The sequence below is a fragment of the Salvelinus namaycush genome, chromosome 9 (assembly GCF_016432855.1).
Source record: "Salvelinus namaycush isolate Seneca chromosome 9, SaNama_1.0, whole genome shotgun sequence".
Classification (NCBI taxonomy): Eukaryota; Metazoa; Chordata; class Actinopteri; order Salmoniformes; family Salmonidae; genus Salvelinus; species Salvelinus namaycush.
This window is the reverse complement of record NC_052315.1, coordinates 7,034,400-7,059,317: the sequence shown is the minus strand read 5'-3', so window position 1 is coordinate 7,059,317 and position 24,918 is coordinate 7,034,400. Positions and strand designations below refer to the sequence as shown.

At 41.3% G+C, this 24,918-nt stretch overlaps 2 protein-coding genes across 3 annotated transcripts in view; one reads left to right on the top strand and one right to left on the bottom strand.

The window, feature by feature from the left end:
• Nucleotides 1–1,076: 1,076 nt before the first annotated feature.
• On the top strand, nucleotides 1,077–14,485 carry tbxa2r (thromboxane A2 receptor). 2 transcript variants are annotated; one of them, XM_039000789.1, is made up of 3 exons: nucleotides 1,077–1,364; nucleotides 6,338–7,214; nucleotides 11,345–11,773. In XM_039000789.1, exons 2-3 carry the CDS (start codon nucleotides 6,429–6,431, stop codon nucleotides 11,567–11,569), a joined length of 1,011 nt encoding a protein of 336 aa, XP_038856717.1. In that variant the 5' UTR covers nucleotides 1,077–1,364; nucleotides 6,338–6,428; the 3' UTR covers nucleotides 11,570–11,773. The 2 variants fall into 2 exon arrangements, with proteins under 2 accessions (XP_038856717.1, XP_038856716.1); XM_039000788.1 differs by lacking the exon at nucleotides 11,345–11,773 and adding an exon at nucleotides 12,586–14,485 and having other exon boundaries at nucleotides 1,081–1,364.
• Nucleotides 14,486–17,293: 2,808 nt separating this feature from the next.
• The window catches only part of gipc3 (GIPC PDZ domain containing family, member 3), a 31,660-nt gene continuing 24,035 nt past the window's right edge, over nucleotides 17,294–24,918 (bottom strand). The window contains exons 4-6 of the mRNA XM_039000959.1: nucleotides 24,776–24,885; nucleotides 21,419–21,500; nucleotides 17,294–19,058 (exon numbers count right to left, since the gene is read on the bottom strand). Of these exons, the coding sequence (XP_038856887.1) occupies nucleotides 18,907–19,058; nucleotides 21,419–21,500; nucleotides 24,776–24,885 (344 nt within the window). The 3' untranslated portion in view covers nucleotides 17,294–18,906. The remainder of the gene's footprint in view (nucleotides 19,059–21,418; nucleotides 21,501–24,775; nucleotides 24,886–24,918) is intronic.

Below are 24,918 nucleotides of genomic sequence, written 5' to 3'. Positions count from 1 at the left end.
GACATAAGGCTGTCTATATGGTTTTGTTGTATAGGCTCTGTGTTTCCTTCAGACTAATGGGCCTCCCTCATTGACCAGTGAAAAAGGCTACTGCTGAGATCATTAATAACCATAATTGTCTGTTTGTTTACACCCTCATAAATATTTCACATTTAGGATATTGTAATGGATATAGTCATCATTGACCTGTGTATAAAGTTGATTGGACTTGTGGGGCCTCTAATTGAGCTTATCTAATAGGAAATAATTTTGAAAATGTACATGTTATGCCAAAAGCACTAATACTTAAAGGGGCAATCAGCAATTGAAACAATAAAAAATAAAAAAATCCCTGTCACTTTTCCTGTAAAAAAGCAGGTGGAAATGCAGCCACTCTCAAAAAGACAGAACCATGAATGTATTGACTGAGCATCCATGATATCAAAAATAAGGTTTTACCCGTGTTTTAAGGCTATACAGTGTTTGTTTAGACTTTGTTTACAAACATTGGAATAAACAAGTTCATGTTTTTGGTTCAGATGGGGTACAACACTTAAAGCAGTAATCAACAGTTGAAACAATAACAAAGTGTCCTTTCCACCCGTTTCAATAACTAGCTGAGGGATAGGTCTGGAGAAATGTAACCACTCTCAAATTCATAGGCAGAGCTTTGAATGCAAGGATTGGCCATCCATCATAACAACATTATAGTTTTATCCATGTTTTTAGGCTATACAGTGTTTGTTTACATTTACTTTGTTTACAAACATTGGAGTAAAACAAGCTTATATTTTGTGTTCTGATGGGGTACAACAGTTGAACTAAGCTCATGAAACATTTATAAGTTAAATTCTTCAAGAATCAATGGGTACATATTATAAATGTATAAGTAAAAAAATCGATGTAGCAACTGCAGATGGCCCCTAATCACCTTTTTTAAGTAAACAAATTATGATCATTATATTCACACTTTTTTCTATCTACAAGAAGTTTCAATGATTCAATCATCGATGTTGCATTCTCTTGCTGCCTATTATAGAATGTTGCTGATTAGCTACATTTGCATTGGATGCTCCCCACTGTCAATCCCGTTTTCTTCCAGGGACGGAACAAATTAACGTTTTAACTGCGGCAGATGGGGAGTTCAGACGATGTTTTTGCATTGGGTTATATCCGTTATGTATATTTTCATATACCGATATCACTCGTGAGATCCATTACCGTAAGCCTACAGCTGTTACAGCGTCATAAAGATAGTCTCGTGTGAACACGGTGGACTAGAGACTACTAAACGGACCAAGACCGAGGCGCGCGCACAGTAGCAAGCTGAAGACGCAGCCTACTTCGCCCTGATGTTTGAGTGACTGAGGGACTGCTGTAAAAAGGTAGGCCACATGTTACTTATTATCTTCTCTAAAATAGATTGGTCATTCTAGGCTTTTATATTTCTATAATGTCCAGATAGTCACTCTTTACAAGGTTGCTAGCCTCTAACATATTCAAGGAGGATAGGGAAGAGTGGGGTAAATTGAGCACTTTTTTCACATTCAGTATTACTCCTTCAAGGGAAAAATAGAATTCATTCAAACAAAGATATCTACATATATTTCAGGATGTTGTGTGTCCCTGGAAATAATCAGAATTCATGTAAACATTACAGTTCTGAAACCATAACTTGTTTTTGTATGGGGTAAATTGAGTCACGGTACAGGGTAAATTAAGCCACCTACAAATGTCTGTACTGAATTAAATATTACCACTGCCTTTTTAAAACCATGTCAATCTTTATTTCCCAAACACAATTAAACACAATCACAATAACTTTTTTTGTATTTTAATCATTTTAAGCATATTGTAACACCTTGACAACACTTATTTAAACACGTTTAACATACTCCAGGCCCTGTTGTTACCTCATATCCCACCAATAATCCCTTGTATCAATTTGCTCAACTTGTCATTGGCTCAACCATTGGCTCAACTTTCTCCAAAGCAAACATTTTGACTATATTAGCCCACACATCTACAAGGATGCACTTTCATGCTAGGTTTATGACCTCATATTGGAGCTGATAGAGACCCCAACTGATGTATAAAACAATCTTTAAATGATCTACTTTGGTTTAGGTACAAGCATCATGAAACATCTAAAAGAAAATAATTTGACTTGCTGAAAATCATTTTTTATTATTTTAATTTTACTTACCACTTATTCCATGTGGTTTCATCCTACAGACTCCATAGGATGAAAATATATTTTGTGTATGGTTTCCTAGAAACAAGGAAGGCTCAATTTAACCCTTTGGCTCAACTTACCCCATGCTTCCCTACCAGGAGTCGCTCCCCTACAGCTTATTTGAGTGTAGAAAATAGTTTGTGTTTTGCATGTCTACATTACACTGTATTGTAAGCAGTTTCTTAAACCATTTTTCATGTCTTTTTTATTTGCCTCTACTTTAGATTTGTTTTATTTGCTTATTGCTGTTTTTACGGCCTCATGGTGGAATTGTTTTTTAAATGAATTTCTCAGTGTGTGAAACTATCAAACAATCCCAAGCTTAGCATAAAATCATAAGGGTAGAACAGGCGATACATTGAGGCTATTTAAAACGGGTTAGGCTACAGTAAATTCATTGACCACAGACTTCAAAAACTACACATTAGTAATCTGGTCTCACTGAAACATTTTGAAAGTTCTAAATCACCTAAATAAAACGAAAATCTAAATTGACATATGTGAACACAGCACACCTGTTGCTCTTGAAAATGATTCAGTTATCTGGCTGCCCATTCTGTAAAACTGTTGAGAGTTTTATGATATTGTAGAGTTTGTATGATGTTACAGTGTTTTGAGGTTGGACTTTAGCACGTATAGCTCGTTAGCACGTAGGGCATATCAATTGGTGTTGGTGAACGTAACAATGATATTGTAGCATTGTATGATATTATAGAGTTGTAAGATATTATAGGTAGCGTTAGTTAGCACTGTACCGGCTATACCTGTGCAAAAACTCTGCTATTTTTCATATTAAAAAAAAAAAATTGTGAGCCAACAGTTGCAAGGTCAAGCAATATGGAAATGAACTACCCTTTATGCTCAGTTAGGGATGGATATATACAAACGTTATACTTACAAAGTACAAACTGTTGAATATTGTTCAGTCAAAATCAATAACCCGGCTATTTCTAAGACTGTAGGCTATAGTCATTTGTTAATTACTGTTAATTGACAGTGTTTTAATAATAAAAGGGAACCCATTTCAACCCAAGACCTTGTTCTTTCTAATAATTGTTGACAAAAGTCTCCAAAAAATGTGAAAAGTGAAACACAGCCCCAGTCTCCCCTAATCTGATGAGTTGTGCTGTTACCCACAGTGTTTTCGGAGAAATCAAATGATATCGCCTGCCATTCATCTAATTCAGCACTGCGTACGCTTTCTATCATGGGCACCAAAAATATGCACCGCCCCGCATTCTGCGGTGATTTGCTAGTATCAAAGGAGGTCGACTTGATGAGACAATCAGATTCTCTGGAAGAAGTTCAACCAACAGTCTCCACCACACTCGGGACATGATCACGAAATGCTCCGAATGAATTCACATGTTAGCTATGGTACTTAAGGTGAACTTACTTCTGGCCTTTGCCTTCAGTTCTTAGCATTGGTTCCATGTTTAGCTATCATGTTCAGCAACATGAAGATATCAATTTGAAATCGTGATAATATGTCATTTATCTGAAACTTTGATCCAAAAATACTTATAGTACAGTAAATGCATACATGTTTTTGTAAACGTGATCCCTGTGGGAAATGCTACCATCATGGTCCTACCAAATGAGCCACACTGGAGCACGTAGGCTATTTCAACTGTAGTATGGATCGTTTGAGATTGCAGGTGTATTTAAGCAAAAAAAGGCTAAGGGTCAACACCACCTTGTTTTTTATTTGTAGAAGTTTAATTTATCTTGTGCTCTCTGATGTCAGTGCATTTATCCAGTGGTAATCCACTCTCATTAGTTGGAAAACAAAATTGAATGAGTATAGAAATTAGGATATTGGCTGATTGCTTCAGTGTAATAACTCGTGATTGTGTAGTCAAAACAGGCAGGGAGACGGGTCTGGAGCCTGATTGCAACAACATAATGCCATTCCTCCAGGGAACACAGGTGAAATTTGACCTGATAACTATTCCCAGCCTGGTCCCAGAAAAACTGTCTGTCTAGCCATAGCTGGGGATGGAAGGGTCTCAAACAGTAAACACAAAATCAATAACTACAGTGCATTTGTATTCAGACCCCTAAACCTTTTCCACATTTTGTTACATTACAGCCTTATTCAAACATTGATTAAATATATTTTTTCCTCATCAATCTACACACAATACCCCATAATGAAAAAGCAAAAACAGGTTTTTAGTATTCAGACCCTTTACTCAGTACTTTGTTGAAGCACCTTTGGCAGCGATTACACCCTCAAGTCTTCTTGGGTATGATGCTACAAGCTTGGCACACCTGTATTTGGGGAGTTTCCCCCATTCTTCTCTTCAGATCCTCTCAAGCTCTGTCAGGTTGGATGGGGAGCGTTGTTGAACAGCTATTTTCAGGTCTCTCCAGAGATGTTCAAATCGGGTTCAAGTCCGGGCTATGGCTGGGTCGCTCAAAGACATTCAGAGACTTGTCCCGAAGCCTCTCCTCCGGAGTCTTGGCTGTGTGCTTAGGGTCGTTGTCCTGTTGGAAGGCGAACCTTCGCCCAGTCTGTCGTCCTGAGCTCTCTGGAGCAGGTATTCATTAAGGATCTCTCTGTACTTTGCTCCGTTCATCTTTGCCTCGATCCTGACTTGTCTCCCAGTCCCTGCTGCTGAAAAACATCCCCACAGCATGATGCTGCCACCATCATGTTTCACCGTAGGGATGGTGCCAGGTTTCCTCCAGACGTGAGTCTTGGCAATCAGACCAGAGAATCTTGTTTCTCATGGTCTGAGAGTCCTTTAGGTGCCTTTTGACAAACTCCAAGCGGGCTGTCATGTGCCTTTTACTGAGGAGTGGATTCCATCTGGCCACTTTACCGTAAAGGCCTGATTGATGGAGCGCTGCAGAGATGGTTGTCCTTCTGGAAGGTTCTCTCATCTCCACAGAGGAACTCTGGAGCTCTGTCAGAGTGACCATCGGGTTCTTGGTCACCTCCCTGACCAAGGCCCTTCTCCCCCGATTGCTCAGTTTGGCCTGGCGCCCAGCTCTAAGAAGAGACTTGGTGGTTCCAAACTTCTTGCATTTAAGATTGAGGGAGGCCATTGTGTTCTTGCGGACCTTCTATGCTGCAGAATTTGCCTTAACACAATCCTGTCTCAGAGCTCTACAGACAACAGTTTTCTTTTAAAAATAAAATAGCAAACATTTCTAAAAACCTGTTTTCGCTTTGTCATTATGGGTATTGTATGTAGATTGTAGATGTCAATTTTAGAATAAGGTTGTAACGTATCAAAATTAGGAAAAAGTAAAGGGGTCTGAATGCAAATCTTAGCAACTACATCTTAGCAACTACATCTTAGCAACTACATCTTTAGCAACTACATCTTAGCAACCCCAACTATCTACTAAGCTTGGTGAACTTCTTTGATTATTTTATTGACATGAGAGCATATGATTTTCTGGACTCAGTGATTTGGGTTCATACCTTCAATGCAGTTAGCACAAGTTCCTCAGTGATAACATAGTAGGATGGCATTTGGAGAATCTGTTTCCTGTTTATCCTCTCTTGTCATGTGATCTCCATTTAGTTTGATGGCAGAAGTGAATGACTAGTAAGCTGACCTCTGACCTCTGTTAAGGACATCATTATATTAACGTTGACGTAATGTGTATGTAACTGCATTTCCTGCCAAGAGATGGGCTACTACAGTTGTGTGTTTTTATTGTCTCCCACACTTTGGAATTCATGGGGTCAAAGTCTCTATCCACCATTGAGTCTAGTCCTCTAGAGAGGCTTGATTAAGTCTGTTTAAACATTGTCAACATGTAAAGATGAGTCTGGTGGAACCAGCCTTATCGCTGTGTTCAATAGAATGGTAAACGTAGCAATCAGACTGGTTCCAAGAGGCTATGTAGACAATGACACTATGGCAGACAAAAGTTTTCAGTCGGTTTCTGTGAACATTTTTGAAAGCTGTATGTAGTTTTCGAGGTCAGTCGAGTGTAAGCATTCCAGTTCTGTCAACTAATAAACATTCCTGCCGCAACATATCATATAGTCTCTGCTGAATGGAATTGTATTATTCTGTCCTGTGAGCTAAACCAAAAAGTTGTTAAAAGTCTTGTTGAAACGCTTCTGTTACTAATGCAGAGTTCTGTCCCATTTGTCAGGAGGAAGAATAAAGACAACGGAAATCTTAAATGAACTAGTTCCTGCTCTTCTGAAGTGTTGGGAATAGCCGAACTCCCTGCAGCCGCCACCATGAACCTCTCCAACGAGACGACTCCACAGTGCTTCTCCATCAACAATCCCCCCTTCATCTACAACCACACCATTGCGTCCAGCTACTTCTCCATTGTGTTCAGCCCTCTGGGCCTCACCTTCAACCTCATCGCCTTTGTGGTCCTCCTCAAGTCCTTCCAGCGCACGCACAGCCGCTCGCGCTCCTCCTTTCTCGTCTTCCTCTGCGGCCTGGTGGTCACCGACTTCATGGGCCTCCTGGTCACCGGCATTATCGTGATCACCTTCCACTTCACCCAGTTCAACTGGCGCCGCCTGGATCCGCACTGCCACTTCTGCAACTTCATGGGCATGTCCATGGTCTTCTACGGCCTGTGCCCGCTGCTGCTGGGCGCCACCATGGCTGTGGAGCGCTTCGTGGGCATCAACCGGCCGTTCGCCCGCTCGACCAGCATGCCCAAGTCGCGGGCCGTGTCCATAGTGCTGATGGTGTGGGCGGTGGCAGGGTGCATCTCACTGCTGCCCCTGGTGGGCGTGGGGAGCTACCACATGCAGATACCAGGCTCCTGGTGCTTCTTCAACATTAGCTCTAAGGCTAGCGACATGGTCTTCTGTCTGCTCTTCTCTCTGGTGGGGCTGCTGTCCATAGCCGTGTCCTTCCTGCTCAACACGGTGAGCGTGGTGACCCTGGTCAAGGTGTGCTGCGGCCAAGACGGCACGCAGCGTCGCCGCGACTACGAGGTGGAGATGATGGTGCAGCTCATCTGGATCATGATGATCGCTACCATCTGCTGGTGCCCCCTGCTGGTGAGTAGTGGCAGCCTATCAAAACGTGCACGCACACATACGTACACACACACATACACACTATACCAAGCACGTACAGTACATGTCAGGAGGACACAATATCCACTGAAACACATCATTATAGTCATCACTCAGTATTGATATGTAAGAAATTCCATCATTTGTTCTTTGTAACATGTTTAAGCAACAAGGCCCAAGGGGGTGTGGTATATGGCCAATTTACCACGGCTAAGGGCTGTTCTTATGCACGACGCAACGTGAAGTGCCTGGACACAGTCCTTAGCCGTGGTATATTTACCATATATCACCAACCCCCGAGGTGCTGGTTACCAAAGTAATTAGAGCAGTAAAAAAACATGTTTTTTCATACCCGTGGTACACGGTCTGATACACCACGGCTGTCAGCCAATCAGCATTCAGGGCTCGAACCACCCAATCTCTTCATTCAAAGCTAATGACTGGAACGATCTGCAAAAAACACTCAAACTGTACAGTTTTATCTCCATCTCTTCATTCAAATACTCAATCATGGACACTCTTATTGACAGTTGTGGCAGCTTCGCGTGGTGTATTGTTGTCTCTACCTTTTGCCCTTTGTGCTGTTGTCTGTGCCCAATAATGTTTGTACCCTGTTTTGTGATGCTACCATGTTGTGCTGCTGCCATGTTGTGTTGCTACCATGCTGTGTTGGCATATGTTGCTGCCATGCTATGTTGTTGTCGTAGTTCTCTCTTTATGTAGTGTTGTGTTGTCTCTCTCGTCGTGATGTGTATTTTGTCCTATATTTTTATTTAATTTATTTTTATTTTTAATTCCAGCCTTTTGCATTTTGGTAGGCCGTCATTGTAAATAAGAATTTGTTCTTAACTGACTTAGATAACATACAGTGGGGCAAAAAAGTATTTAGTCAGCCACCAATATTTTCCACCATAATTTGCAAATAAATTCATTAAAAATCCTACAATATGATTTTCTGGATTTTTTTCCCTCATTTTGTCTGTCATAGTTGAAGTGTACCTATGATGAAAATTACAGGCCTCTCTCATCTTTTTAAGTGGGAGAACTTGCACAATTGGTGGCTGACTAAATACTTTTTTGCCCCACTGTATATAATGCAATAGACCATCACTGCTGCATACTGTATACGTACTGCATTTGTATGGCAAATTAAGTCAAGAGATAATGATCAACTCCCACTTGATACAGGCCCTAATACATGTGTATCAATATGTGCACACAAAAAGCTCTGATAATTGAGGTTGCTCTCTCAACCCTCTGCTAACTGAACTCTCTTTGGCTAACTTTCCGGTACCACTGCTGACTTGCCTCTAAAGCTAAGTAAGGTTGGTCCCTGGATTGAAGAACAGCTGCTGCTGGAAGTGCTGTTGGAGGTCCAGAAGGGGGCCCTCTGGTCTATGGAGATTCCAATGCCCCAGGGCAGCGAAGGGGACATTGTCCTGCATAAGGTGCCATCTTTCGGGATGGGATGTTAAACGGTTGTCCTGACTCTCCGTGGTCACTAAAGATCCCATGGCACTTATCGTAAGAGTAGGGGTGTTAACCCCAGTGTCTTGGCTACATTACCAACCTGACCAGCATGGCCACCTAATCATCTCCAGCTTCCAATTGGTGGTTTTATCCCCTTTTGTCCCCCTGTAACTCTTACCTAAGTTGTTGCAATAACATGTTCTCAGTCAACTTACCTGGTAAAATAAGGCTGAATAACTGGCTGAACAGCAAAAACTGTGGGGCGTCTTTGTAAGCAATGTGCATTGCTTACAGTTAATGTCAAGTTCAGGAAGTGGAACTGGCCCTGTATTAGGGAGTGGGGCTGTATGCTGGCTGGTGATAAGGCCTGTAAGAGAGGGCCATCTCCGGCTGCAGACAAAGGGGGATATCCGGGCCAGAGTCTCTTTCCTAGATCTGCCTCTGTCCTTCTGTGTCTTTGTGTTCAATCGATTCAATTCAAAACTGATACAAAGTTTTCAATCGCACAGTGAATGAGTTCAGTTGATAAAAGTACTAACAAATACAGAAATGTTATATTACATAAACATAAACTAACTGTCTCAGACAAGAAATGTACAGGGCATGGAGAAAGTATTCAGAGACCTTCCTTTCTCCATGTTGTTACGTCTTTATTCTAAAATGTATTAAATCCCCTCATAAATCTACACACAATACCCAATAATGACGAAGTGAAAAAAGGTTTTAAGAAATGTTTGCAAATGTATTAAAAATAAAAAACTGAAATACCTTATTAGGCTACCTGGGACGGCAGGTAGCCTAGTGGTTAGACCGTTGGGCTAGTAACTGAAAAGTTGCCGGATTGAATCCCAGAGCTGACAAGGTAAAAATCTGTCGTTCTGCCCCTGAACGAGGCAGTTAATCCACCGTTCCTAGGCCGTCATTGAAAATAAGAATTTGTTCTTAACTGACTTGCCTAGTAAAATGAAGGTAAAATAAATATATAAATAAAGTATACAGTGCTCTGCAGCATTCCACCAATCAGGTCTTTATGTTAGAGTGGCCACATGGAAGCCACTCCTCAGTAAAAGGCACATGACAGCCCATTTGGAGTTTGCCAAAGGCACCGAAAGACTCTCAGACCATGAGAAACAAGATTCTCTGGTCTGATGAAACTAAGATTGAACTCTTTGCCCTGAATGGCAAACGTCACGTCTGGAGGAAGCCTGGCACCATCCCTATGGTTGTGGCATGCTGTAGGAATGTTTTTCCGCGTCAGGGACTGGGAGACTAGTCAGGATCGTTAATCTTTCCCTCGATCCTGACTAGTCTCCCAGTCCCAGCTTCTGATAAACAGCATGATGCTGATACTTGATGAAAACCTGCTTCAGAGCACTCAGGACCTCATACTGGGGCGAAGGTTCACCTTCCAACAGGACAACGACCCTAAGCACACAGCCAAGACAATGCAGGAGTGGCATCAGGACAAGTCTCTGAATGTCCTTGAGTGGCCCAGCCAGAACCCTGACTTGAACCCGATTGAACATCTCTGGAGAGACCTGAAAATAGCTGTGCAGCCATGCTCCCCATCCAACCTGACAGAGCTTGAGAGGATCTGCAGAGAAGAATGGGAGAAACTCCCCAAATACAGGTGTGCCAAGCTTGTAGCGTCATACCCAAGAAGATTCGAGGCTGCAATCGCTGTCAAAGGTGCTTCAACAAAGTACTGAGTAAAGGGTCTGAATACTTATGTTCATGTCATATTTTTTTATACATTTGAAAAAAAAAATGTAAACCTGTTTTTGCTTTGTCATTGTGGGGTATTGTGATGTCATTGTGGGGTATTGTGTGTAGATTGATGAGGGGGGGGAAACGATGTAATCAATTTTAGAACAAGGCTGTAACGTAACAAAATGTGGAAAAAGTCAAGGGGTCTGAATACTTTCCGAATGCACTGTGTACACATCTCGTTATTTCTCACTCTCAAAAACGGGGCTTAGTCTGGTCTAAGCTACCAGTCTCTAAATGCCTCATTTCTCCTACGCAATGCAGGCTAAATTAGCTGACCTCAAAGTGCTGTAATACTTCTGGACCATAGCCATTCAAGGCTCTTTGTAATCAACATTGTGGCTTAGGTAGTTGGGAGGCCAAAAACCACATCAACTCACATCACAGCCTCACAATGTGGGTGTGTGAAGTGCTACTATTCCACTGCTCTTTGTGTGTTCTGTAACACTTTATTTTGAAGACAGTTGAGCATCTATCTACACGGTACCTACCATCACAATAAAGTGTTTACTGTCCGTGTTTCCGCTAGATTATTTTATTTTATTGACATGAGAGCATATGATTTACATTTTCATTTAAAACCTCAAAAAGGAAGCCTAATTCTTTTAGGAAGGAAGGGAAAGAGTTAAGTGGATATAACACTTTTTTACCTTTATTTAACTAAGAACAAATTCTTATTTTCAATGACAGCGGGTTAACTGCCTTGTTCAGGGGCAGAACAACAGATTTTTACCTTGTCAGCGCGGGGATTCGATCTTGCAACCTTTTGGTTACTAGTCCAGCTCTCTAACCACTAGGCTACCTTCCACTATCTTATGTTCTTCAGCACTTCTGGAGCCCTTTATCCAGTCTAACCTCCTGACTGTCCTGTACAGATATATAGTCTGAAAGGTGCTGTTTACGGCAAACCCGTAGAGCCTGACTTCATGTTACTCGGCCTGCGGATGGCCACCTTCAATCAGCTATGTGACCCCTGGGTATACATCCTATGTCAGGAGTCCAGACTAAGGCGAGTAAAAACAGCTAATGTTTATAGCGCCCCCTATCTTTACTCACCACACATTGCTTTGGGCTGTGGCTCCTCCGGACCTCATCCATAGCCAGACCATCCAAATGAATGCATCATTCGTGCCACAATTATGGACTCATCCGCTTTGGACAGCCATCTTAGCCGCTTCACTTCTCCTTAACAGCTTCTGAACTATATTATTCATAACCCCCAACTGGAGCATGCTCAGTGCAAAGGATATTCGAGGGATATTCGTTTCTGTTCTATTCCATATCAGGCAGGCAATAAGCCATTCACTTGCAATCTCTGCTTTTTCAAGTGCACCCCTCCCCCCCCCCCCCCCCCCCCATGGACCAACGATGATGATATCTAAAAATAACAATGATCATTCCAAATCATAAGCAATGCTTTGGACATGTGGTCGTTGTGTATCTGCGTACTCTATGCGTGTGTATTCCGTTGTTAATGATGCATGCGTGTGTGTTCCGTTGTTAATGGTGTGTGTGTGTGTGTGTGTGTGTGTGTGTGTGTGTGTGTGTGTGTGTGTGTGTGTGTGTGTGTGTGTGTGTGTGTGTGTGTGTGTGTGTGTGTGTGTTTGACCACAGCAACTCACTGTCTGCCAGCTGCAATCCTGAGACACTAAAAGGGACTGTTAGCATTTTTTAGATGCATCTGGAAAATGCAAATTATTTGCTAAACACAAGCGCATATGTCATTTCTGAGGAGTAGAGCTTATTTGTGAGTGTGTGTCTACGAATGTGTATGTGTGTGAGTATGAATGTGTGTGTGCGAGTATGAATGTGTGTGTGTGTGCGTGTATGAATGTGTGTGAGAAGGCCCAAACTGCTGCCCTCGTGTTCAAACTACTAATGACAAATCGTTCTCCCTCTCACTTCCCCTCTCTCTGTTATTCTCTCCATCTCCCTCCATATTCATCTCATTTTCTTTCTGTCTCCCCATCTCCCTCCATATTCTTCTAATTTTCTTTCTGTCTCCCCATCTCCCTCCATATTCTTCTCATTTTCTTTCTGTCTCTCCATCTCCCTCCATATTCTTCTCATTTTCTTTCTGTCTCCCCATCTCCCTCCCTCCCCCTACATTCCACAGGTGTTTATTGCGCAGACTGTGTTGTCAGAGAGCCCACTTCAGGTCCGCAACCTGCTGCTCTTCATCCGTTTCGCCACCTGGAACCAGATCCTGGACCCCTGGGTGTACATCCTGTTTCGCCGCGCCGTCCTTAAGCGCCTCTACCCCAGCTGGGACTGGTCCCGGGGCTCCATAAGGACACTGTACCCGGCCTCCTTCGTCGGCACCATCCGCCGGTTCACCCGTTCTTCCCTGGGCGATGATGTCCTGGGGGGTGGCGAAAGGCGTGTCAGTCGAAACCCAGTCATTTAACGTGAAGGCTCCACCTTCATCGCCTTGACTGTTTCCTGTTGTTGTGCATTGGTACTCATCCTCGTCAGTGACATTTTTATTTATATGGTTTTTAGGTGCTGTTTAAACAGTTCTAAACAGAGACTGAACATGGATACGGCTGTGGCATTACACTGGGCACAAACAGGTTGAATCAACGTATTGTGACGTGGAATCTATATGGAAAATACATTGACATTTAAAATGTTTTTTTCAACCACAAGGTTATGTCGTCATTGTAACCAATTTTCAACATCGACAAACCTTGTATGAAATATGTTAAATTTGTATCTTTGAAACAATGGCAGAACTTCAACGTTATATCCACTATCAGAAGAAGGAAAAAAACAACAGGCTGAGCAGCACCTCCTACTGGAGAGTTGATCTATCTACAACTATAAATTTGGTTTCCCATCCAGGGTTTCCAACAAGCTCAGCCCTACTTAGTTGTTATGTACTATGTCACTGACTACTACCAATGTGCTATTGTGAGAATGATTATTGAGAGATCTCTTAATAACTAAATATATTCACTGTTGCTATCAAAGTAATTCCAAAGGGTAGGTTTAACAGCGCAAATTAAATATAACCATACTTTATAAGTCATATATCATCAATTATACTATTTAGGCCTATATAGCATTTGCAAAGTCATCAACAGCTATTATTTCAATTCAACCATGGTAAAAAGAAATATAGAAACTGTGTGGTTCGAGCCCTGAATGCTGATTGATTGACAGCCGTGGTATATCAGACCTTATACCACGGGCATGACAAAATATTCATTTTTACTGCTTTAATTACATTGGCAACCAGTTTATAATAGCAATAAGGCACCTCAGGGGTTTGTGGTATATGGCCAATATACTATGGCCAATATACCACGGCTTAGAGCTGTATCCGGGCACACGTTGCGTTGTGTGTAAGAATAGCCCTCGGGCTGTATTGCTTAAATAGACAATACATATAGGCCTAGGGTTTCAAGCTTTGGTTCATTTCAAATTTACTCTTCAAGGTAATTATTAATATGTTGGATTCATGTTTCCATCTCAACCAAAAATTGAAGTTAAAGAATATGGACTAAATTTAAATAGAAGATTATTTCAAGTGCATTTAAAGTTTGATTTGATTTAATTTAGTCCTATTCTTTAAGTTAGATTGTTGGTTGCGATGGAGACGTTAATATGTTGTCTCCATGTCTCTTTATTTAAAGTGCATTTAAAGTTTATTAGATTACATTTAGTCCTGTTCTTTAACTTAGATTTTTGTTTGAGATGGAGACGTGAATCCAACATATCAATAATTAATTTATAGACAAACTGAGTATTGAATTGGGTTTGACTGTCAATGCAAGTAAATATCAACATTTGAAAGAGATCTTCTGTTTGGATAGTTCCATCTATGCCACTGACATATTTTCATTAAAAATGTTATTTGGATTAATTTATTCAGGACTATATCTTCCACAATATATAGTCCTGAAACAAATCTTGGGTTGCTAGAGACGCGACCCAGTCATTCAGTCTTTTTGTTCTGTATCTATGGACGTGACCCAGTCATTCAGTCTTTTTGTTCTGTATCTATGGACGTGACCCAGTCATTCAGTCTTTTTGTTCTGTATCTATGGACCCGTCCCAGTCATTCAGTCTTTTTGTTCTGTATCTATGGACCCGTCCCAGTCATTCAGTCTTTTTGTTCTGTATCTATAGACATGACCCAGTCATTTGTTCTAAAATGTTCCATTGACATACTGGCTGGCAACGTTGTTATCCCTTGCTTGCTAGCTAGCCAACTACGGCTAACTTACAGTTACGTCAAAAAGTGCAGCCAGAATAACAGCAAAGTAGCTGCATTTGCATTTGTTTAAGCTGTTTTCTAGTGACATTTATTTGGATACAGTACATCCATAACAATAAGCTGGTGAGGCGAGATTTTGCCTGGCATAGAAAATGTGCTCACTCGTCAGGACACTGTTGTTCAGAGGAGCTAGCCAACAACACAGCTACAGTAACACAATCACTTCAAACTGAAGCTGGAAAGACTGCAAATGAGCTGTGTTTCATTTTACCTTTTTTTTTTTTTTGTATCCATAAAAATTATGCCATCTGAATTAGGATTTAGACTGGCTGAGAAACGCTGCCTGCCTTTCTGTCTCCTCCCGACTCATGACATGTTCATTACTATGGGACAGCTGGAGATCGAATTTGAATATTGAAACAATGTTGCAAATGTCGAAGAGACAGACAGCAAGGTTTATCACTTTAGTTTCTAGGCCAAACTGTTTGGACGCTACAGACATTTTCGTGAGAAGACCGATTTTCTGACAAACACAGCTGTAGCTCGGCCACTTTCCAACACAGATGCGGAAGTCCGACAGAGGCAGATGCGGTGGATTAAGACGCATCCGTAATCATAGAAAGTGTGCATGTTCGACATAGCATTCAAATATCGCAGGTCTGTGGAAATCTTCCCAATTGCTATAATAATCTGCGCAGAATCTCAAACAGCATTGATCACTTGCACCATGCTCTTTTAATGTAATCTCAACTACAATCCAGGTCATTTGGTTGTGCTATTAGATAAAGCACATTGATAACACATTTAAGTTGTTGTATAAATACAAAATGTCTGACATTGTATTCCCATTTGAACTTTGTTGTGCTTTTAAATGGTTCAAAGCGCTGTGATAACACATTTAGATGATAACTAAACCAGAAATCAGACATTGTTTTTCCATTGGAATTTGGCTGTGCTTTTAGATGGTTGAAAGCATAGTGAAAACACATTGGGAATTCAACAAACTTCTGGCTGTCTTTTAGAGTGGGTCAGTAAAGGTTGAAATCTCATTGATCAACGTCTCAACCAAATATTACCAAAAATGTCCAAGTTGAAATGGCACGGTGTGCCCAGTGGGATGGCATTGGAGCTGAGAGCTGGTTATTCCTGTGCCTAAGCACATGGTGTTGCCAGTGGGGTGATATTGGAGCTGAGAGCTGGTTATTCCTGTGCCCTAAGCACATGGTGTTGCCAGTGGGGTGATATTGTGTTGTGGTATTATATATTATATATATTGTTGATATTCAGCATTGTTTAGTAGAGACCATGGAAATGTAATTAGAGCCTGACAGCAGCATCTGGCTTAGATTTAGACTGTGTGACGTATCGCTGTGCTCATCAGTCAAACATAAGAATGGACAAATGAAGCCCCTTCCTACACCAGAGTTTGTATTGAAGAATGCACTTCCTTGTCAGATTCCATGCCAAAGACCACCAGGTCATGATGTGTACGTGATTATGTGACTCAGTTTTTATTTGTTCATGTGAACGTGTGGGTGTATCATTGTGGTTAAGTGTATGCGTGTGTGTGTGTGTGTGTGTGTACTAACTTTCTCCTGTTGCTCCTGTTGCTATGTTGCTATTAATCAACCACAGTATTTATCACCAAAGATAACCAAAGATAACTAAAAGGACAACTGTCATCGGCTCTGTTGAGGTATCTGGCCTCCGCTGGCACAGTGCCCTTCGTTGGTTGGCTGACTGCCCTATCTCTCTGTCTGCTTTATGAATCATATGGCCCTCTGTTCTGTCCTCATGTTCAACTATGGTTGACTTTTATACCAGTGACGCATGGATGGGCCAAAGAAGAGGTGTTACTATGTAATTTTACGTATACACTTCCTATGAAAGATGAGGAGAGATGAGGAGAGATGGTCCCTCATGATATGGACATGAATTCATCAATATGTTAATCATAAGCATGTACACCGGTATACTCTTCCTTTTTAAACAGTTTTACAAATTCAAGTGATCAAGTTTCAAAGTCAACCCAAAGCTAGGAAAAGTGTTAAAGACAGTGTTTATGTGAAATGATGGCGAGGAAGAATACGTCATGCTGCATGTTAGTTCACTATGTATGTGTATAATGTGTCTTCTTCTTTTTTTGAAGGAAAACCGATGAAACAATGTAATGTCTGGCTGTGTGGGGTTTGATGTATGCCATGATGACACAGGTGTAGTGTCTGAGCATGTGCAATGCAGATGTAAAATGTATACAGTCGGTGGCAGTTGGTATGTATTTTCTCCCAGGGGAAATAAAACCTCTAAGGTTCAACTAAAAGTGAGCTTTGTTTGTGGTTTGTTTTGTATTACCCTTTGATTCAAACACCGCACTGATCTATTATTTTTTTTACTTGAAGTTTGACTTTTAAGTTGGTGTTTTTGGGCAAAGGTACTTCCTAAGAATAATTATCTAAAAAAAAAAACATAGTATAAACTGTTATTGATACTGTAGTTGCTCTAGGAAGCACACAAGAACATTTGAACTTGAGAATGAGTTATAACATTTTTATTACTAATTGTAACAACACACATAAAATATGCCTTATATGTTCAGGTCTCCATAGAGTGATATATCAATACACATCAGCATAAAGTCTACCACACAACATTATGCTGATCTTCTGGTCAAGTCAAGATTACATGTCATTTGTCTTTATACATTTATGATTCAAAACGTATTTATTTCTGAACTTTTCACACATATTTGACAATTCAAATAACTCTTATTTACATTCTGTTTCTAAAACAACACTGAATCATAATATAAAAGTCGTATTTGATGAAGAAAATCCTGCATTATGAATACTTGAAATGAAAAGCCTTTGAGAACAAAACATGTGAGTACATGATAGATAACATACAAAGACTCCTTTTTCAGGCAAACAAGATAGAATCATGGAAAAATACTCTGCAATTAAACAGGAAGTTTCAAACATGTTTTTCTAACTTTCTTCACCATTCATCTTGAAATCATGTTTTTCCCATTTCAAATCATAAATCACATTTTATTGGTCACATACACATGGTTAGCAGATGTTATTGCGAATGTAGCGAAATGCTTGTATTCTAAGGTCTGCACAACTCATTTCCTGGTTGTGAGTCAGAGTAGCCTTTGTATTTGAAATATGTTGACTCAATTCCTTCACCGTAGGAAACTTATGGGTTGTGTTTCCTATAAGAGGACATTGTAATGCTTGGTATGGCCGTAGAACAACTTTAGGGAATTCTAGCATATCAGTATCAATTTTAGACATCTTTCCAAGGGTCATTTCTGGGAGAAAAAAAAATGGTTATTTCTCAGATGTCAAGAAGATCACTCTACTGACTTCTAAGTTACCTGTTGCTGGGTGAGTCTGTACAGGGCAATCATCCATTTGGATGAAATGAATGACAACACTGGTGGGGATACTGTGTAATGGGGGAGCTGTTCTCAAAGTGAGGCATTATACTGAACTCTCATCACTCTGGGTATTTGAAATGACGATGCAAATACATATTGTATAAGGATGCACCTTGATGTCTTGGCCAAATACCCAATTTAACACTCCAGCCTTCTTTGTTAAGAAGGCTAAATCAATCAGTTTACTATTGCATAACTAATGTATGGGGAGTGTTTTGATTCAAAATGGCCGCCATGGTGGTTTCTCAACCATGCTGGTGAAATATGAAACGCCGCACTAATGGTGCCACCCAAGGGTCAACTCTTTGATCTCTGATCGTATCCTGGTCCCTCTGTATCTGGAACAAACAAGCTCTTAACTCACTTCCTGGTTTCAGAGATGGATGGCCGATAACTTCCTCTATTGTCTGTATAAATATACAGTATGTTCACATGCATGTGCCCATGGACAACAGTGATTGGGTTTTGTACACATTAATGACATAACATGGATATTTCCCTCTAGTATGGTGAGCCCTGAGCAGTATCCAAGAACACAAACAACACAATGCCCACCACAAAGATTACGTAACCCACTTATGAAATGTCATTCTAAACTTAACGTATTCTGGAGGAACTTGTTTCATACCAAAGTAATAGAAATACATAGAAAATTGTTTGGGGAAGAATGGCTGAGTAGGCCTGCGTTAACCATCTAATACGGCCATTGAGATGACTATTGTAAAATAGAAATGTTTGAAAGACATGAAAACAGTAATGACTGACTGACACCTCTACATTCTGTCATCCTTCACATCTCCAATGGCACCCCACACATCAAACAAGAAGACATCTGGGAAGGCAAAGTCCCCCAACACTGAATCCATAGCCTCAGCAAAGTCATCTGGGTTCATCTTGTCTTTTCCGGCCTCCACGATGGTGGTCGCTGCAAGAGAGTGTTCCCACATGAATGGAAAATAGTAATTAATCTCTATTTGGTTTCACACAGTTATTAGATATAGGCCTAGTCTTGTGTTGCTTCACTTTCAAGTCTTATTCACTCATCTATTTAAATGAGTCTATTTCTGAACGAATATGAGAAAGCCTGAAATCAAGGTTCGATATATAGGCCTAACTATGTTGATTGATCTTACACGGTGCTTTTCCTTGGATTTGTTGATGTTTCACGGCACGTCATGTTATTATGTCAGTTGCCAATAGCGTTCTGTTTACGTCGCTCGCTAGCCACTATCTTCCATACAACTGTACTGGAAGTCAAATAGAATTTATTTTTTTATATTTAATGACAAATTATTCAACTGAGTGTTTCATAAAAGCCTGGCAAATGTTTACTGGTTTATTATTAGAGGCGAGCTCCTCTCTTTCCAGACTTAAGAGTCCTCCAATTCCCTCTGATATATCTTACTGCCAAGAAGAAGAAAGGCTCCTAGGGAAAGTATCAAAACACCAAAAAGCACTGCAACATCTATATATAGATTAGGATCTAAAGGTAATAGGTATTTTTTACTTGGCGCTCATGGAAAACAGCTAACTCATGTCTCTGGTATGCAACCTTTAAGATGTTGGGTTACTCTGTATAGTGTCTGACTCTCCAACAGATGTGTTTGGTATGAAGGATTTTTTATCAGCAACCTGCAACCTAGGATTGAGTGATAACCTGCTCTTCAATGTCCCCAGGACAGAGCGGGGGATCTGGCTTTCTACTCGACCAACCCTCCGCCTCAGGAACGCACTCCCGGACCACCTGAAGGCACCACAGACTCTAGGCTCCTTTAAAAATGTGTTTTTCATGTCAGTGTCCCTGTCTAGTTTCTAAAGTCAGCTGTGTTCTTTGTACCAGTGTCCCTGCCTGTCTAGTTGTAGAGTCAGCTGTGTTCTTTGTGTCAGTGTCCCTGTCTAGTTTCTCAAGTCAGCTGTGTTCTTTGTGTCAGTGTCCCTGTCTAGTTGTAGAGTCAGCTGTGTTCTTTGTACCAGTGTCCCTGCCTGTCTAGTTGTAGAGTCAGCTGTGTTCTTTGTGTCAGTGTCCCTGTCTAGTTTCTCAAGTCAGCTGTGTTCTTTGTACCAGTGTCCCTGCCTGTCTAGTTGTAGTCAGCTGTGTTCTTTGTGTCAGTGTCCCTGTCTAGTTTTTCAAGTCAGCTGTGTTCTTTGTGTCAGTGTCCCTGTCTAGTTGTAAAGTCAGCTGTGTTCTTTGTGTCAGTGTCCCTGTCTAGTTGTAGAGTCAGCTGTGTTCTTTGTGCCAGTGTCCCTGTCTAGTTGTAGAGTCAGCTGTGTTCTTTGTGTCAGTGTCCCTGTCTAGTTGTAGAGTCAGCTGTGTTCTTTGTGTCAGTGTCCCTGTCTAGTTTTTCAAGTCAGCTGTGTTCTTTGTGTCAGTGTCCCTGTCTAGTTGTAGTCAGCTGTGTTCTTTGTGTCAGTGTCCCTGTCTAGTTGTAGAGTCAGCTGTGTTCTTTGTGCCAGTGTCCTTGTGTAGTTGTAGAGTCAGCTGTGTTCTTTATGTCAGTGTCCCTGTCTAGTTGTAGAGTCAGCTGTGTTCTTCATGTCAGTGTCCCTGTCTGGTTGTAGAGTCAGCTGTGTAATTTGTCTCAGTGTCCCTGTCTAGTTGTAGAGTCAGCTGTGTAATTTGCCTGTGTCCCTGTCTAGTTGTGTCCTCTGTCTACTCTTGTTTTTATTTATTTTAAAGCACTTTGAGATAGTTTTTCATTGAAAAGTGCGTTATAAATTCAATGTATTATTATTATTGCTGCTGTTACAGTATTTATGACAATATCTTGTGGGAGTAGTAAATAGTGAGCGGAGATTGTCCCTTTAGTTGCTTAGCGGCTAAAACCGTCTCCTTTCAACTGTGGTGAGTTTTTCCCATTGCAATTGTAGACTTCATCGTACAGATGTAGAATCTTAATTTTATTTATATTGTCACATCAAAAACAGGATTTCAACATTTAAAGTAGGCTCCATGAAAAGTGCAATATTGTTCATATAATCGTGTGCTAGTGTGGGTTTTCAATGAATTTATGTAAATCACAAAGCTCATCTGCATGTCCTGCGCTGCAGGAAAATTCTTAGCAAAAATAAAGAGTGATCAAATTAAGATCCTACGTATGTATAGTTCTCAAATAGAATCGAAAAACCAAATCTGACCCTAGACCTTTGCTTTGGCCATTTTGACCAACCTTAACCCTAACCTGAATCCAGAGGTTCAATGGCTTATAAGGTTATAGCTAATTCTGTTTTCTTAAAAAGGTGAGCTATCTTACCTAACTGGAGGTCTCAGATGAGCAGCTATCTTACCTAAGTCAAGGTCTCGAATACCCATGTAGCTCTCCAGTAGATCATCCACTTTCTTGGTGGCTCTCTCCTCAAACTCATTCGGCTGGTGGGGAGAAGGCAAGTGTGTTTAGGTAACTGCATTTTAAGGGTACTGCAGTACATCATGCTACAGTTACAAGATTATTACTGGCATACCGACACTAGACAGTCACTACAATCGCATGCCAGGCCTCTGCCTGTAAAAAAGTCAAAGGTATGTCGCCCACCAGTACATACGTGTTCGGTATGTATGTACTGTCATAAGTGTACTACAGACCAGTGGTGGTTGGTGCCGTTTAAGATGAGGGAGGATGATAAAAATAAAAAATAAAGATGAACATGGACTTTTTTCTATTACAGCATATTGGATGACTGTCATTCATATACCATTCATACCCAGTTCAATGTAACATCGATAGGTTTAGGCTAATACATGATACTCAAATGTTCTCTGTAACCCATAATGATGCTACAACCTAGCCTATGAATGAAAGTTTACAACGTAGGTGCACAGGTCGAGAGAATTTTGAGTGATCAAGGTGACAGACAGTAACACATTCAATACAGCGTTGCACATGCTTGCCTGCATCTAGCTAATCAAGGGTGCAATCATTAGTCCAACAGATGCAAACAAGTTTCTATTGGACAAATTCAGGTATGTTTATCCCCGTTTTGTTAATTTTGCTTCCGTTTAAGAAACATTTTAACAGAATCGGCACAATGAATACACCCCTGATCACACGCAAAAACAGTTCACTTTCATACCAGACACATACAAACAGCTCGTTGTATATATATAATTCCTTCTCGCATCTATCTACGTTCTCTCTCTCACCTTCTCCCTTCGCTTGTGGACTTCAGTGCACAACACATTAGCTGTCTGTGACCAAACCTTCATATCATGACTGCTAACCGCTACACACAGCCTTCATCATTTGTCAGTTATAGTTAACATAGCTACTAGAACTAACGTGTTAGTAAACCCGTTACAATTGTGCAGTACAGTGTACAGTCAGCAGCAAGCAGTTTAGCAGTTACACTGGTGGGCCCCGGTGGCAACAAATTAAATCTCTCTTGCTTCACCTTAAATTTGGAATAAATTAATTTGTTCAAAACTGTTAAACTATTGTCTTTCTCTTTGAGTCAACTACTCAACACATTTTATGCACTGCAGTGCTAGCTAGCTGTAGCTTATGCTTTCAGAACTAGATTCATTCTCTGATCCTTTGATCGGGTGGACAACATGTCAGTTCATGCTGCAAGAGCTCTGATAGGTTGGAGGACGTCCTCTGGAAGTTGTCATAATTACTGCGTAAGTCTATGGAAGGGGATGAGAACCATGAGCCTCCTAGGTTTTATATTGAAGTCAATGAACCCAGAGGAGGACGGAAACTACCTGTCCTCTGGCTACACCTTGGTGCTACCCTACAGAGTGCTGCTGAGGCTACTGTATACCTGCATTGCAAAACAGTGGGCATATTGGAATACACCATGTCAGTAGGGATGGGAATTTATAAATGTGTTATATTGTTGTATTGTATTATGAGAAACGGATTGCAAAGGTGCAATGAATATAATGCATGATGTTTAGCTGAGTGGAAAATGTAGGCTTTGATGATGGTAATTGCTTAATTAATTAGTGTTTGGTATGTTCTGGTGGGAGGGGCTTCCCCTACAAAAGGAGCCTCTCTTTCACTTCAAACGGGGGACCATTTTGGATTGAGCTGTTGATGGGGCAGCATTGTTTTCAGCTGTCCCCATAATGTATACTTTTGATGGCAGTACTGTTGTTTTTCTTCCGGATTCACTATGTAAATAAACACCCTTGCGGCTCCCACATCTTTTTATTAGTTAGAGGTTAGGTTTTTCAGTTTAGCCTTCTGGCCTACTCTACTCGACAGTGTTTTAATACATTTTTTGATGACGTGAATATATTTAGTATAGTTTTATTTACAAAGGATAACTTTAATGTTTTACTATTTATAATTTTATGAAATTCACTGAGAAAGATGGTCCTCCCCTTCCTCCTCTGAGGAGCCTCCACTGCTACAGACCCATGGCTGGTAAATGAAAAGTCTCGGTATACCATCATAACAGGTTGGGATGTATTTAGTATTTTGTGTTGAATAGATACATTTTCCGTACCCCTATTATATATTGTGTATAGTCTGTGAATAGTATGTGGTGTCAGTGATTTGACCATATACTGTACAGAAAACGTATTAGGCTTTTTTATGTCCAGCAATATTCTAACTCTGGACAAGCCTTGACTTTTTTTGGTTCATCAGCCCCCACTGACCCTGACAGCTTGTTGGCTAGAGTTTGGTGAACAATCTAGAACATTAACTGATAGTGGGTTCAACAAAGGGATTGGGGGATGGCCCCCATGTATGTGTTCAGCACTACATGCTCACACGGGGGGGGGGCACAAACACACACATCCACACCCGCGCACACACACACGCACGCACACACACACACACACACACACACACACACACACACACACACACACACACACACACATCCACAAACACACACATCCACAAACACACACATCCACAAACACACACATCCACAAACACACACATCCACACCCGCGCACACACACACACATCCACAAACACACACATCCACAAACACACACATCCACAAACACACACATCCACAAACACACACATCCACACACGCACACACACACACACACACACACACACACACACACACACACACACACACACACACACACACACACACACACACACACACACACACACACATCCACACCCGCGCACACAAGTAGGGCTCCCGAGTGGTGCAGCGGTCTAAGACACTGCATCTCAGTGCTAAAGGCGTCACTACAGACACCCTGGTTCGAATCCAGGCTGTATCACAATCGGCTGTGATTAGGAGTCCCATAGGACGGTGTACAATTGGCCCAGCGTCGTCCGGGTTTGGCTGGTGTAGGCTGTCATTGTAAATAAGAATTTGTTCTTAACTGACTTGCCTAGTTAAATAAATACAAACTTTTTTTTAAAGACGTGTGTGTGTGTGCCCAAACTGTTGTGATCAGAATTCATGCGAAGCACGGGTGGTCAACGACAGATTGAGATCACCACCAGGGTGTGGGAGTTGACAGTGTGTGTGTGTGTGTGTGTGTGTGTGTGTGTGTGTGTGTGTGTGTGTGTGTGTGTGTGTGTGTGTGTGTGTGTGTGTGTGTGTGTGTGTGTGTGTGTGTGTTCGTGAATGTCTGCATGCGTACGTGTGTAAGCTGCTCTGGGTGGCCAGTCGGTCATAGAGAAGGTCATTGGCCAGTGGAACGTGTGAATTGAAACTCACCACTTCCTGGACTGTAGCTGACCCCTTGGAGCGCAGACGCAGGGTCTCCTTCCCATTCACCATCTTACCCTCGCTCGACTTGGGTGCCCTGGTCCTCATGCCGATCATATCTGACACATGCACAAACGCACGCACACACACAA

Coding starts and splice junctions, on each gene's coding strand:
- tbxa2r (XM_039000788.1), top strand. CDS start 6,429: ATGAACCTCTCCAACGAGACGACTCCACAGTGCTTCTCCATCAACAAT. Junction 7,215..12,585: donor TCTGCTGGTGCCCCCTGCTG/GTGAGTAGTGGC, acceptor TACATTCCACAG/GTGTTTATTGCGCAGACTGT.